This window comes from Haliotis asinina, chromosome 4, assembly GCF_037392515.1.
Source record: "Haliotis asinina isolate JCU_RB_2024 chromosome 4, JCU_Hal_asi_v2, whole genome shotgun sequence".
Taxonomy (NCBI): Eukaryota; Metazoa; Mollusca; class Gastropoda; order Lepetellida; family Haliotidae; genus Haliotis; species Haliotis asinina.
In genome coordinates this window covers 28,367,676-28,380,587 of record NC_090283.1, presented here as the reverse complement: position 1 = coordinate 28,380,587, position 12,912 = coordinate 28,367,676, and the positions used below count along the sequence as shown (strand labels likewise).

At 40.5% G+C, this 12,912-nt stretch overlaps 1 protein-coding gene across 1 annotated transcript; it reads left to right on the top strand.

Annotated features, from left to right (window-relative positions):
- Positions 1–434: 434 nt before the first annotated feature.
- On the top strand, positions 435–10,786 carry LOC137281475 (serine-rich adhesin for platelets-like). Its single transcript, XM_067812720.1, has 6 exons — positions 435–651; positions 2,541–2,739; positions 3,271–4,185; positions 5,056–5,385; positions 5,783–5,986; positions 10,143–10,786. Exons 1-6 carry the CDS (start codon positions 565–567, stop codon positions 10,178–10,180), a joined length of 1,773 nt encoding a protein of 590 aa, XP_067668821.1. The 5' UTR covers positions 435–564; the 3' UTR covers positions 10,181–10,786.
- The last annotated feature ends 2,126 nt before the right edge of the window (positions 10,787–12,912 follow it).

Sequence of the window (12,912 nt, the reverse complement as noted above, 5' to 3'; positions counted from 1 at the left end):
AGCTTTGGGTAATCCTATTATCTGATTCCAGCAATGAAAATACGTGGATATTATCTTTGATACATTTTGGACTTATATAAAACAGTTTGAGCATTCTGACTACGGAGTTTTCAACAAATACTGGATCGAAGTTTTATAAGAATAACAGTGTCTAAGGTGTACCTACCTGGTGACAACTTTATGTGTTACTGGAAATATGATGCCACATGCTCCGGTTAATGAATGCACATTGATATTCAGGCACATAACAAGTTGTGCAAACATATATTTTTCGATTGCCTTCTAAGTATGACAGTAGTGAAGTGTCCATTAAGAACAACACGTATTGGGCAATAGCGATTGTCAAAATGTTACACGCTGTATAAGCTATAGTTGTTCCTCCCTTCAGTTAGTGAATAATTAAGAATGAGGAAGTGACGACACAAGCAGGCAGTGACGGTTACTTTAGATCGCGAGTTGCGACATACTTGACTGCCCTCTCCATTCCTCACTGTGGGGGCAGTGGTCCGTGACTCCGGACACAGATGTACAGATGTACCTGGGGTAGACAAACACTCGGAGAAAATGGAGCCGAGGCAGGAATACGTCAATACTATCACTACCGAAGCCCTGGTGTCTTCTGGGAAAGGAGAAAAGTACCTGTGGACGAAGGTAGGTGTAGACATGATTGTGTTGGACTGACATTAGTGAGATCTCGTATTACATGGAGAACCGCACTGGGGGAACATTCATCAACTAGTAGTTCGAGTGTCGCCATTTTTAGATATCAGTTACAGCACGTGTCTTGTTAACGGTTAAGGTGCACAGGTATACATTAGGACTCGGCATGGTATTAATGGTATCGTGGCAATGGTATTACCTTTTCCAAAATTCTGTAGGAAAATGAATGAAACAATGACCTAATGGGGAACAGGTCAAAATGACCACACGACGAAATGGTTACACTGACCAGGGATATTCTACAACAGGGATAGGTCACTCTCTTGCTTCCTTTACCATTTGTACCAGGGATACTCTACAACAGGGATAGGTCACTCGCTTGCTTCCTTTACCATTTGTACTAATTAACGTGTGTCTCGTTATGCTCCAACGCACACAGTGACTTGGCTCGTTCCCAACGCAACTTCAGCTTCAGAACTTCAGCCAGTTTATTGTATTGTATTGTGAATTTTACGATGAATGAAAGAATTATAGTAAGAATCAACAGCAAGAATTATAAGTGACTGAATGAAAGAAAGAAAGAAAAAAGTACATATGTGAATGAATGAAAGAATAAATGATACGGCACGGCCATCCCTCCCAACACATGTTTAAGAACGTAAAAGTATCGCAAAAGTAACACATGTGTTAACATCAGCTGTGCGTTTTAAAAAAATCTACTTTGAGACATTTTGTTTTCATTAATAATTAATTCAGATATCTTACTGCATGTGGGGAATGGCATGGACATTAACAAAATGTTAACTGACACTGTCCCACACCACTCAAAAACAGAACATTTAAAATTATCACAAAGCGTTATAAACACCTCTCCAGTTTTGTCAAGAAATAAGAACAGAAATATTAAGATCAACATGAAAGAAAGAAGTTACAGAACCATAACCCTCATGCATCAACGGCGGATCAGATCAGATCGTCATATTTTTCACAAACCTCACAAACGCCCTAACATTTTTTCCTGAAATCATAAAACTATCACTATTATTTACAAACACCTTTCACCTGATATATTCCCGTCATAAGAATGAAAGGTGCATGTGAAAGATGTTTTTGAAGCAATGACTAGGAACACTCAAACAACGTGGAGTAGTAGATTCAGTGGCGGATCAGAACAGATCTGCGATATGTCATATTTTACACACACCTCAAATACACTGTAACCATTCTTTAAGTCATAAAACTATCACTATTACTTGCAAATACCTTCCAACTAAAGGTATGTTTCCTTTCTAAAAGTTAAACGAATGTGTGAAAGAAGTTTTTATCGACGTAATTTAGTCTACCTTCGCGGTGAATCGAGAATGGAAGCCAGTGAGCTATAACATACCGACTTGAAACTTAACTACAAATCTTCTGTCCCAATACTGATACTAATGACAAGTATTTGACTTAAACTGAGGTGACCATTTAGTTAACTTATCTTGTACATATAAGTTTTCAGTTGTTACAACACTCAGCGAATTTAATCAGCTGTTGAAAATAAGCTGGGCTGAATCTTAGATACTAAGCTGCCGCCATATTGTCTGCACTGGTCACATGACGCGGAGTTTCTTCTCATGTACCCAATGTATGTGACTGTGTGAATTTAGGGCTGTATGTCAAACCATTTAAAATAAACAAATACAGTAACGTCGTTCCCCACCCGATATCACGGATATGCGTCAAGCGTGGATTTGTTATTTCAAATCTATTATACTATGTGATTTATTCATGGTACAATGAAGGTGATACAAGGGGCTTAAGCATGAGGTTCTTTTTTATGTTTGTTTGTTTTTGTTATTGTTTTTTTAGTCTTTTTAAACGTCCATATCAATCTCCAGAGAGCAACAAGGATCAGGCCAGAGTACCTGAGCTACACAGGTGGAACTGCCAACGAATCACATCTCGCGTCCACGCCCCTACGGACTCATACCTTTCTTCTGGAACGTAGACGTCTTCTAGTTGTTGCAATAGTTGTCGTAGTCATCGTTGTCGTTGCCGGGGCAGTTGTGGGTGGTGTCCTCGTCAGCAACAAAACAGGTACGTGTTTCCTCATATCTCTAACGAAGGCATCATGGGCATCTGTTGATATGGGAAATACAATCCATGGAGACTGATTTACTGCTGATACAACTGAAGATCTCGGTTAGAATTGATCTTCTGTAACCTATGCCTGTTATAAGACGCGACTAACTTGTTCGGGTGGTCATGTTCGTTGACTTGGCTAGCACATGTCGTGTCCCAATTGAGTAGATCGATGCTCATGCGGTTGATCACATGATTGTCTGGTCCAGAATCGATTAACCTGAATGTCGCTGAGAGCGGCATTAACAACAAGAAACCAGTACTGTTGATACAAATCTTCTGTTGGATTTAGGAGTTGAGACGTGCACAGTTCAATAATATATATATATGTATGTATATCGACAAATATAATCTCAATAGCTTGCTGTTATTGAGAAGTATGACGGCATGCCTGGCATATTCCTATAACAAAATCTTCACACTGTTTCTTGTTGCCAGTGAGATATACATTTTTACAAAACAAAGTATTGTTTGTCGTATTTTCAGAGCCCCAAGCTTCATCAACTGCAACAAGAAGAGATCCAGATACATCAAGTAAATCCAACTTACTAACCGATTTAACACCGAGAGCACAACCATTGTCTACATCATACATTTCAACAGATCCATCAACGTCATCTACAAGAACAAGAACTTCTCCATTAGCGTCATCGCCATCAACAACATCCACTGCATCCTCCACTTCTGCAGTTTCATCTTCCCCACAATCAACGATTTCTCCATTGACATCAACAATTTCACAAAAAACTTCACAGGTTTCATCAACATCGTCTACATCAGCATCATCTTCATCGCTAACAGCAGTATCCACTGCATCCTCCACCTCTGCAGTTGCGTCTTCCCCACAATCAACGATTTCTCCATTGACATCAACAATTTCACCAAAAACTTCACAGGTTTCATCAACATCGTCTACATCAGCATCATCTTCATCGCTAACAGCAGTATCCACTACATCCTCCACCTCTGCAGTTTCATCTTCACCACAATCGACATCAACAACTTCACAAACAACTTCACCTGTTTCATCGGCATCTTCAGCATCAACTCCAACAAGTCAGTCATCCACTACAGCAACACCTTCGACAACGAGGATAACTACGTCTGCAGTGACGACTACAACTACATCCCTTCCATATTTGACAATGTCAGATATAACCTTCAATGAGGGAGAGGACGACCTGTACCTCTTGTGTACGGTATCTGTTGACTCAAAAATTATTGAAGTCTTGTTTTTCAAAGATGGCATTGAACTTAAGGACGACGTCATCATTGGTGTTAATGGGAGAGAATGCTCACTGACAAAGAAAGGGGCTACTTGCTCTGACTCGGGAGAGTATGTGTGTCAAGTAAGTGGTGAGTTTGGAACTATCAAGACTACTTCCACGGTAAAAATACTCGGTACGTACTTTTGATTATTATTGAAAGACAATTTGAGCATTCCGTCAGGTATACTACAAATGATAGAGACACATAATCGTATTTTTACCACCTGGGCTCACGAGCGTGAAATCAGTCATTTTGTAATATCATATCTTCCACAGCTACATTCACAGACTCAATTTCGTCAGTTTCTCTTAACAACTCCTGTAATGGTGTTCAAGTCTATATGTTACAGTCAATGTCTAAAATCAGCAAATTAATAAATTGCCTGTAATTTTCAGTCAGTTGTAAATTGTCTGAGTCACTCAGTTGAAACTGTAATCCCTGATGTCACGTCATTGGAAGATATTTGTTTATTCTCTGAACTTGTGGCCTGATTTGTTGATGATGGGTTGCAAACCTCGGCATCCACAAAGCCCGGGTTCTATGGAGATGTTGAACTTCGACATCGAAGACATGCTGATTGCATGGGTGGGAGACAAGGAGTCCGCTGACTGGCCGACTGGACGGAGGTTTGACCAGTTTCAGAGGAACAGTGGTTTCCATTCAGGCATCAAACAGACCCCATTTTAGGCGTTGTTTTGTTTTGCCAAAGTTGGTCTTCGAACAACATCTCTTCAAAATGAGATCATTGAGAGACTTGTGACTGAAGATGACCTGCAAGTGGCCTATCAGCCATGTCCAGCAATCAGACCCAGACCCAGACCTAGACCCAGACCCAGACCCAGACCCAGACCCAGACCCAGACCCAGACCCAGACCCAGACCCAGACCCAGACCCAGACCCAGACTATATACTTCTAATGTCTCCTACTGAGAGGAAACGTTAACTTTGCCACTTTATCTACAAGGTTCTTTGATTTCTAGGTTTGATATGGTTCTCTTGCAGTTGAACCCAAGAAGCCATCGCTAAAAATTACGAAAGAAAAGCTTATCGGTGACGCATGGCAGGCAACATTGTCCTGTGAGAGAAGACTTGGACAACCGGCGACTGTCCTCCACTGGAGAGTGCTATTCAACACTGGCGAGATAATGGAGAACATTTTCAGTGCTCAGTCTAACATCAAGACTAAAGAGGGATGTTCATCGTCTGTGATATCCGAGGTGACAGAACTGTTTAAGCGTTCTTGGGATGGTGCCGAGATATGCTGTTACTTGACAGATGCAGGAGGGATGACTCTCAACCTGGAAGGCTGTGACATCTTCACCTACACAACAGGTGGGTACATGTATGTTTGTGCACGAACAATCGTGAAAGACTCATCTATCTATCTATCTATATATATATATATATATCTGTCGCTCTCTCTTTCTCTCTCTCTCTCTCTCTCTCTCTCTCTCTCTCTTATAAAAATATAGGCAGAACGAATGTTCCTCACGTCATTTAATGCCTTGATGCATTGAACAATAATTTCAGCGACCGTTTACTCTAAACATGACACTGTATTAGCTGAGCAAATACTCAAAATATCGTCCTTCCATAACTAAAAGCCCATTTCTGGTATCCCCCGCCGCCAACTCACTCACTCGCTATCACAAATGCCAGCTTTGCTTGCGTCAAGAACTTTCTTATTAAATTGTGTGTTGACATAGGCCTGCTGGTCAACTTGTTACAGATGTGTCCCCATGTGACTGTACAACTGATAGTGTAGCTGTCCCAAGACCCACCACCTACCCCGACAACTGTAACCTGTACTACACGTGTAAGGGTGGTGTGAAACAGGATGCCACATGTACCGGAGGTGACATCTTCAGTGCTGACCCCAACAAGCAAGCTTGCACCGCCAATGAAGAGGAGAGCTACTGTGCCAAGGTCAAAGGTACGCCATGTTTTAACAGCTCTCTGACAATAATGAGTTCATGAGTATTACCTCACGGCGATTATAATTATATATGTGTAGTTATGCATTTAAAATAATAATAAATGTGTTAACCTCCACTTCGCATGAACCATATATATAGATATGCAACAGACCCGTTAAGATCCGTGTCAGAATTGGTCAAACCATGCTTGTAGTAAGAGGCGACTAACGGGATCGTATGGTCTGGTTCACTGATTGGGTGCGTTGATACATGTCGTCGTATCACAATTTCCTATATCGATGCTCATGCTGTTGATCACTGAATTGTCTGGTCCAGTTTAGATTGTTAGAAATTGTTGACAGTTATAATCATTTTGGCCTATTCCTCACAGAACAGGTACTTAGAGGAGGAGAAGGTTGTTGTGTTAACCAGGGAGACTATACATCGGTGTAGATTAACAGTTGGGAGAGGAGGAGAAGGATGTTGTGTTAACCAGGGAGACTATACATCGGTGTAGATTAAAAGTTGGGAGAGGAGGAGAAGGATGTTGTGTTAACCAGGGAGACTATACATCGGTGTAGATTAACAGTTGGGAGAGGAGGAGAAGGATGTTGTGTTAACCAGGGAGACTATACATCGGTGTAGATTAACAGTTGGGAGAGGAGGAGAAGGATGTTGTGTTAACCAGGGAGACTATACATCGGTGTAGATTAACAGTTGGGAGAGGAGGAGAAGGATGTTGTGTTAACCAGGGAGACTATACATCGGTGTAGATTAACAGTTGGGAGAGGAGGAGAAGGATGTTGTGTTAACCAGGGAGACTATACATCGGTGTAGATTAACAGTTGGGAGAGGAGGAGAAGGATGTTGTGTTAACCAGGGAGACTATACATCGGTGTAGATTAAAAGTTGGGAGAGGAGGAGAAGGATGTTGTGTTAACCAGGGAGACTATACATCGGTGTAGATTAACAGTTGGGAGAGGAGGAGGAGAAGGATGACTATGTATATGTCCCTTGAGTATATCCCGTTCTTACCGCTCTGCTCTCACCAAATTCAAATCAGGTACTGCTTCTCTGCATATGGAACCGGCAGATACACATAGTCTATTACGTGAACGTGAATGAGAGGGTGTAGCGTTGATGATGAAATACTGTACTGCCCTATGTATGATAATTTGCGTGACACTTTATGCGAAAATGTATGTTTTCGCTATCCCGACTTCTGTCGTGTCTGTTCTAATGATAGTGAGTGAGTGAGGTTAGTTTTACGCCGCACTCAGCAATATTCCATATACATGGCGGCGGTCATGCCCGATCCCATTAGTCGCCTCTTACGACAAACAGTCACTTTTTATGGCAAGCATGGGTTGTTGAAGGCCTATAGTCTCTCATAACCCTTAAAGGGCGTCTCACTTACATGTCATATACAGTATGGTTCAAAATTATTGAGAATAGCTAAAGCATTTCATATTATTAAACGAGAACAAATCAGATAAAATTGAATGTATTGTGAAAGTGAACTGACCTTTTCATGTTGTGTAGGTAACAATTAAATATTTTATCAAGTCTCCTTGAGCTTCACGGCACAGTCTAAGACGGGTAGGCATACTTCCTATCAGAGAGGTTAGTGTCTTGTGAGTTATGCTGTCCCAGTATCGGACCACTTCTCTCTTCATGTCTTCAATTTTTGTCAACCCCTTTTGATTCACACATTTCTTCATCATCCCCCAAATGTTCTCAATGGGATTTAAGTCAGGACTAGATGCAGGAAATGGTAATGCAGTCACATTTTTCTCCTGAAACCACTGCTTGGCATGTTTTGCGGTGTGTTTAGGATCATTATCTTGCTGCAAAATCCAGTCATTTCCATAAAACACATGTGCACTTGGTAGGAGAAAATTATCTAATATGTTAGTGTAGCGTTGACTTGTCAGATTTCCCTCAAACACACACAGCGGGGTCGTTCCTAATAAGGATATCCCTCCCCATGCATGAAACTTTGGGCTGTATTTAGGTCGTCGATACAACGGTGCTGACGCAGACTTTGTCCATATTTTCACATTATTGGGATATACCCATATTGAGCTTTCATCAGTAAAAATCACATTTTCCCAGTCAAAGTTTTCATGTGCCAAACACCACTCAACACGCCTGTCTTTATGTTCTTGTTTCATGAGAGGAGAAGGAATTCCAGTCTTTTTCTCCGATCCAAGATCAATCAAATTTCTTCTAACTGTGGATTTTGATACAACTGTTGATCCCCTTTCTATCAATTCATACCTGATGTTGGAGATGCTTGTCCTTTGCTTTTTAGACGCTAAAATTCCCAGCCGGACGCGATCTGAGAAGTCCAATTTTCTGGGTCTCCCTGCTCCTTTCTGGTGCCCAAAATCCTTTCCCTCTTTAAAATTCTTCCTAATCCTATATACAGTAGAAAGAGGAGTTCCTGTTCTCTCTGCCAATGTATTTACATCATCAATTCCTTGATTACACAACTCAAAAATCAACCTTCTTTTAACTTCAGCAGACATTGTTGACAGTGCTGAGGAAAATGACGTCTGCTACAAATTCAGGGGAGGTAACTCTAATAGTACTATACTCAGTAGGCCAAGATGAGTTACCTCCCTTATACCATTACTTAGTTTTAAGTATCAGTGAATCAGTTGAGGTGTTAAGATAGCTCAAAGTAAGAAGAAAAATTCTCAATAATTATGAACCAGACTATATATACTGAAAGCCATTAAAAACGGAATTGGCATTTGTTGTCCTGGAGCTTACAAACCCTACAAAGCTTCTATTGAAGATTTTTTCCTGCGACACAGAGGGTGTAGGGATAAAAGGCTGATATTCTTGTTCATTTCGAGTTTGAGTCCCAGAGACATTTCTCGTAAACACAACCACATTCATGAAACACGTTGTGCACGTCCATTACCTGCACCCAGGCGATATACAAACACAAGGAATTGTGAAACTGAATCACGTTGAGAAAATGTCACGCATGACACAAGACGACAAGAATCAGGTTCTCGCTATGGTTAGTGGCTTTTCTCCTGATGTGATGATTGTCGGGCAGAGTAATGTGCATCCATCCACTGTTGGTCAACTCGGACAACGTTTTCGGGCTACCGGAAGTGATGAATTTGTCCGCGACCTGGTGCACCACCTTTGACGATAGCTCGACAGGATCGCAATATCCGAGTCTCACACTTGCGAAATCGGTTCGAGACAGCTGCTGATACCACAAAGAGGCCAGTTGGCACAAGGCAACGTCATGTCTGCGACCAAAGGGTGAGAAGACGCCTTAATGCAGGTTTAAAGTACCCTTTGCAGATGGTTTAATCAACGGATTTATCAACGTCGAGAAAAAAGACTTGCACCAAACTGTGTTTTTGGAAAGGGTGGTGCTATGTGCTGAATTGACACCGGACCTTGAACATCACTGACAGACAATCCCACAGCTGTTTCTGCGAAATATGTGTCTTCCAGTGTCCCTGGAGACTGTCTTACGGTGCACGGTGGACACACGCAATATTGACTGCAAGTGACCCCTCCTTTGTTTGATGTCGTTGTTGCGTCACTGGTGTTGTTGATTGAACATTTTCCAATTAAGTTATCCATAGATTTAAAATATATCTGCCAGTTACACCTATATATGTTGACATTTGTGTGAGTAAAGCATGAAAGTCAGACTGTGTTTATAATGGCTTTCAGTATATATACATATGCGTTGTGAGGTAAGACTTAAATAACATTTCTGTCCGATTGTCTGGAACTAGACCAACAGTGCCCTTGTCTCCTTCTTACAACTTCACACACGCTCATCAATCCTCTCCAACACACATGTTCACTTAGGTTCTCGTTCTGGTTGGATTTTGTTTTTCGAGGTCACGCTCTGTCATTTATAAGCCAGACACACTTGTCATCTAGTGCTTGGAGAAGGTGCCCAAAATGGTGCCGACGTCAATCACATGAATGCCCTGAGACGCCCAGTTGATCCCAGTGGGACGCGCAGCATACCTAATGCCTTTAATATAACGGTTTCTGACAGTATATTCTCTATCCATATGTGCATTGTTTTTCGTGTGTTGAGTTTAAAATATACGTTGATAGTATATAATGTCTTTGTCATTTTATGCTATTGATATGATATTTTTACCTTTTGTTGCTTTGCAGCAAGTGAAGTGAAGGTGTGTACAGCAACGAGCAAGTGACGTGGGTGATCACCACTTGTGTCATGCTGTGGACTTGTCTGTGATGTATACAACGTACAAGCTTAAAATCGCCAAAATGAAGAGATTTGTACAACAAGATGTGGGTTGATGAGAATAATATATCGTTTGGAGACAACTGAATGTGTGTGCAGTGTTTCATCCAATATTCCATATTTCCTCCTGAAACAATTAGTAGTATATGGTATGTTGCAGTGGTGAACATGTTAAAGAAACATCAAAGAAACGTCATGAGCGCTGAACTGGGCTTTCAGGAGGTTCTTCGCGATTTACACGAAAATTGCACTAGCTGGAAATGTCAAAAGGGGCGGTGGTCCCATTGCAGTATTACACTGCATTCACTGACAAAAGCAGCAGCAAGGGTGTTGTTCAACACTGGCATGCAATAGATGTTTCATTGTAACTGATAATAATGAAATGTTTACCACATTATCGCCAGTTGTGACCATGCTTATATGAAGCGACTTCAGCGTTGACGAAAGTCAACATAAGCTGTATTGTTATGTTGTTATTCTGGGTGTTGAATTCCATTTGTTGTTATTTATATCATTTATGTGTTAACTTAAACATGAGATATATTGTCATGGTGTCTTGTTTTCTTGTTACTTTTTTCGTCTGCTTTGTTGAGATCTGAGGGTATACTATAACCTTTGAAATCTGTACGTGTGTTGTGTGTAAGATCTGACTAAAGAATGTGAATACGGGGTTGGTGACGAACTCGATCACCTGTCACTGAACCCATGTTATATACTTAACAATATGCAAATAATGGACATACAGTGCAGGGATGACTAAAGGGAAGCAACTCTAGCTACTTTCTCGGAGAAGTGTACAAGGAATAGATTAATGCTTAGTCCCAGAATATATGTAATTTTGATGGTGACACCTAAAAGAAACGAAAAAACATTGAAAGGAAGCCCCATTGAGTTGGGGGCCTGGGGAAATCTAGACATTCTTTATTTAGGGCATTAGCATTGCATGGAGGACAAGACAGCAGGGAAACAAAAAAACACCATTTAGTCCCACAATTAAAGTTATAACATAAGATTTGGTAAACAGGTCTAAAATGAATGGACAACATCGAAATTTTGACAAAACAATTTACAGTGGCCTACAAGGAATGTAGGAATGAATATAGACAAGTGTTTGACTCCTTGTTAATAAATGTTCTATGGCCCTGAAGACAGAATAATACACAATCAAACGAAACACACATTATCAACAGATTTACGTGGCTGTAACATTATAGTGGGAAATGACAAATTGTTTCTCTTCCATTTGAGGCAAAGTATTCGCCATGAATGCTGTCGCAGTAGCGATCGATATTCATAGGAGCATAACTCCTGTAGGCTTAACCAGACCATACGTGGTCTCTGGCTTAAGAGACTTGCTATTTCAAATAATACCACTGTTCGGGTTATTACTTTAGGTCAAATCTGTTTTCAGTTCATAGATAACAAGTGTACATTCTCTAAATAAATGATGAACAGAACGACATGAAAGGACACAAGAACTGTGTATTGTAATGGAAATGGAACCTTGCCAAAGTAACTGTACCGTTCAACAGTCCCGAAATGACTGGCCTTCGAGTACCTCAACTGGAATTAGACTCTGTTAAATGTATTCTTTACCTTACTGCCACGAATGTTTCACAGTTAAAGTTACAGGTGAGCTTTATAAGACTATGGTGACACAATAATGCATCACCAACAAGGCTGGACGAACTGATGCATACACATGGAATAAACTTCATCTCCCAACTTCATGAACCGAAACTTCGTCAGTCATACATAATGCTATTCCATCTTTGGACAAGGGCTACATGACACCCTGAATACATCTACTGCCTTTAGTGTATAGGCTACGAGTGACACTGCTGCAGTATTTGTCTTCATTTACGGAAGGTTGTGTTGGCATGACTTTCATTATTTTATTATATTTTTCATTTATCTCTCTGTGTGTGTGTGTGTGTGTGTGTGTGTGTGTGTGTGTGTGCATGTGTGAGTGAGTGAGATATGATAATTTGTCCTATTTTAAGCTGTAAGTTGAATTGTAGAGATGTGAGAGAAGTGTAGAGATGTAAAATCCAACTGTTCACCCCACATTTCATAAAACACTATTTGAGCTGTATATTTCAATAAAGCAAAACTGACAAGGTACACTCGGCAGGCCATTCCCATATGGTTGGTTACTCCACTGGAAGTTGACCCAGTCAAGCTAATGCCTGCAGGCAGATTATACAACAGCACTTGAAATAATGGCAAACAAAAAGGATGTGATTTACAATTCCCACAATGGAATGATTTTGCTGTTATCAAATAAAAAAAAAAGAGAAATCAATCACATTTGCAATGCATGTCACATTCTGTCATTCTGTTACAAATATGCTGGGTTGGATAGTTTTCTGGAGGTTGCAGATTTCATTTGCATGAGTTTCAGTGGTCATTAACTTTCAGGACAAAAAATGTGTGTGTACAAATGTATGAGGGGTGGGGGCTATCCTCTACGTGTTGTGTTTTTATCTTAATATGAAGTCACATGCTATTGAACACAATTATGTAAATCTTACCTCTATATATCTTTAAAGTTCCCATGACACATTGAAAATGTCTAACAGTTAGTTCAACATTCATGTTATCAAATGACAACATTCCAGATGTATCAATGTAACCAGAATATCGCACAGCTCTATCTTGACACAAAATCCAACACTG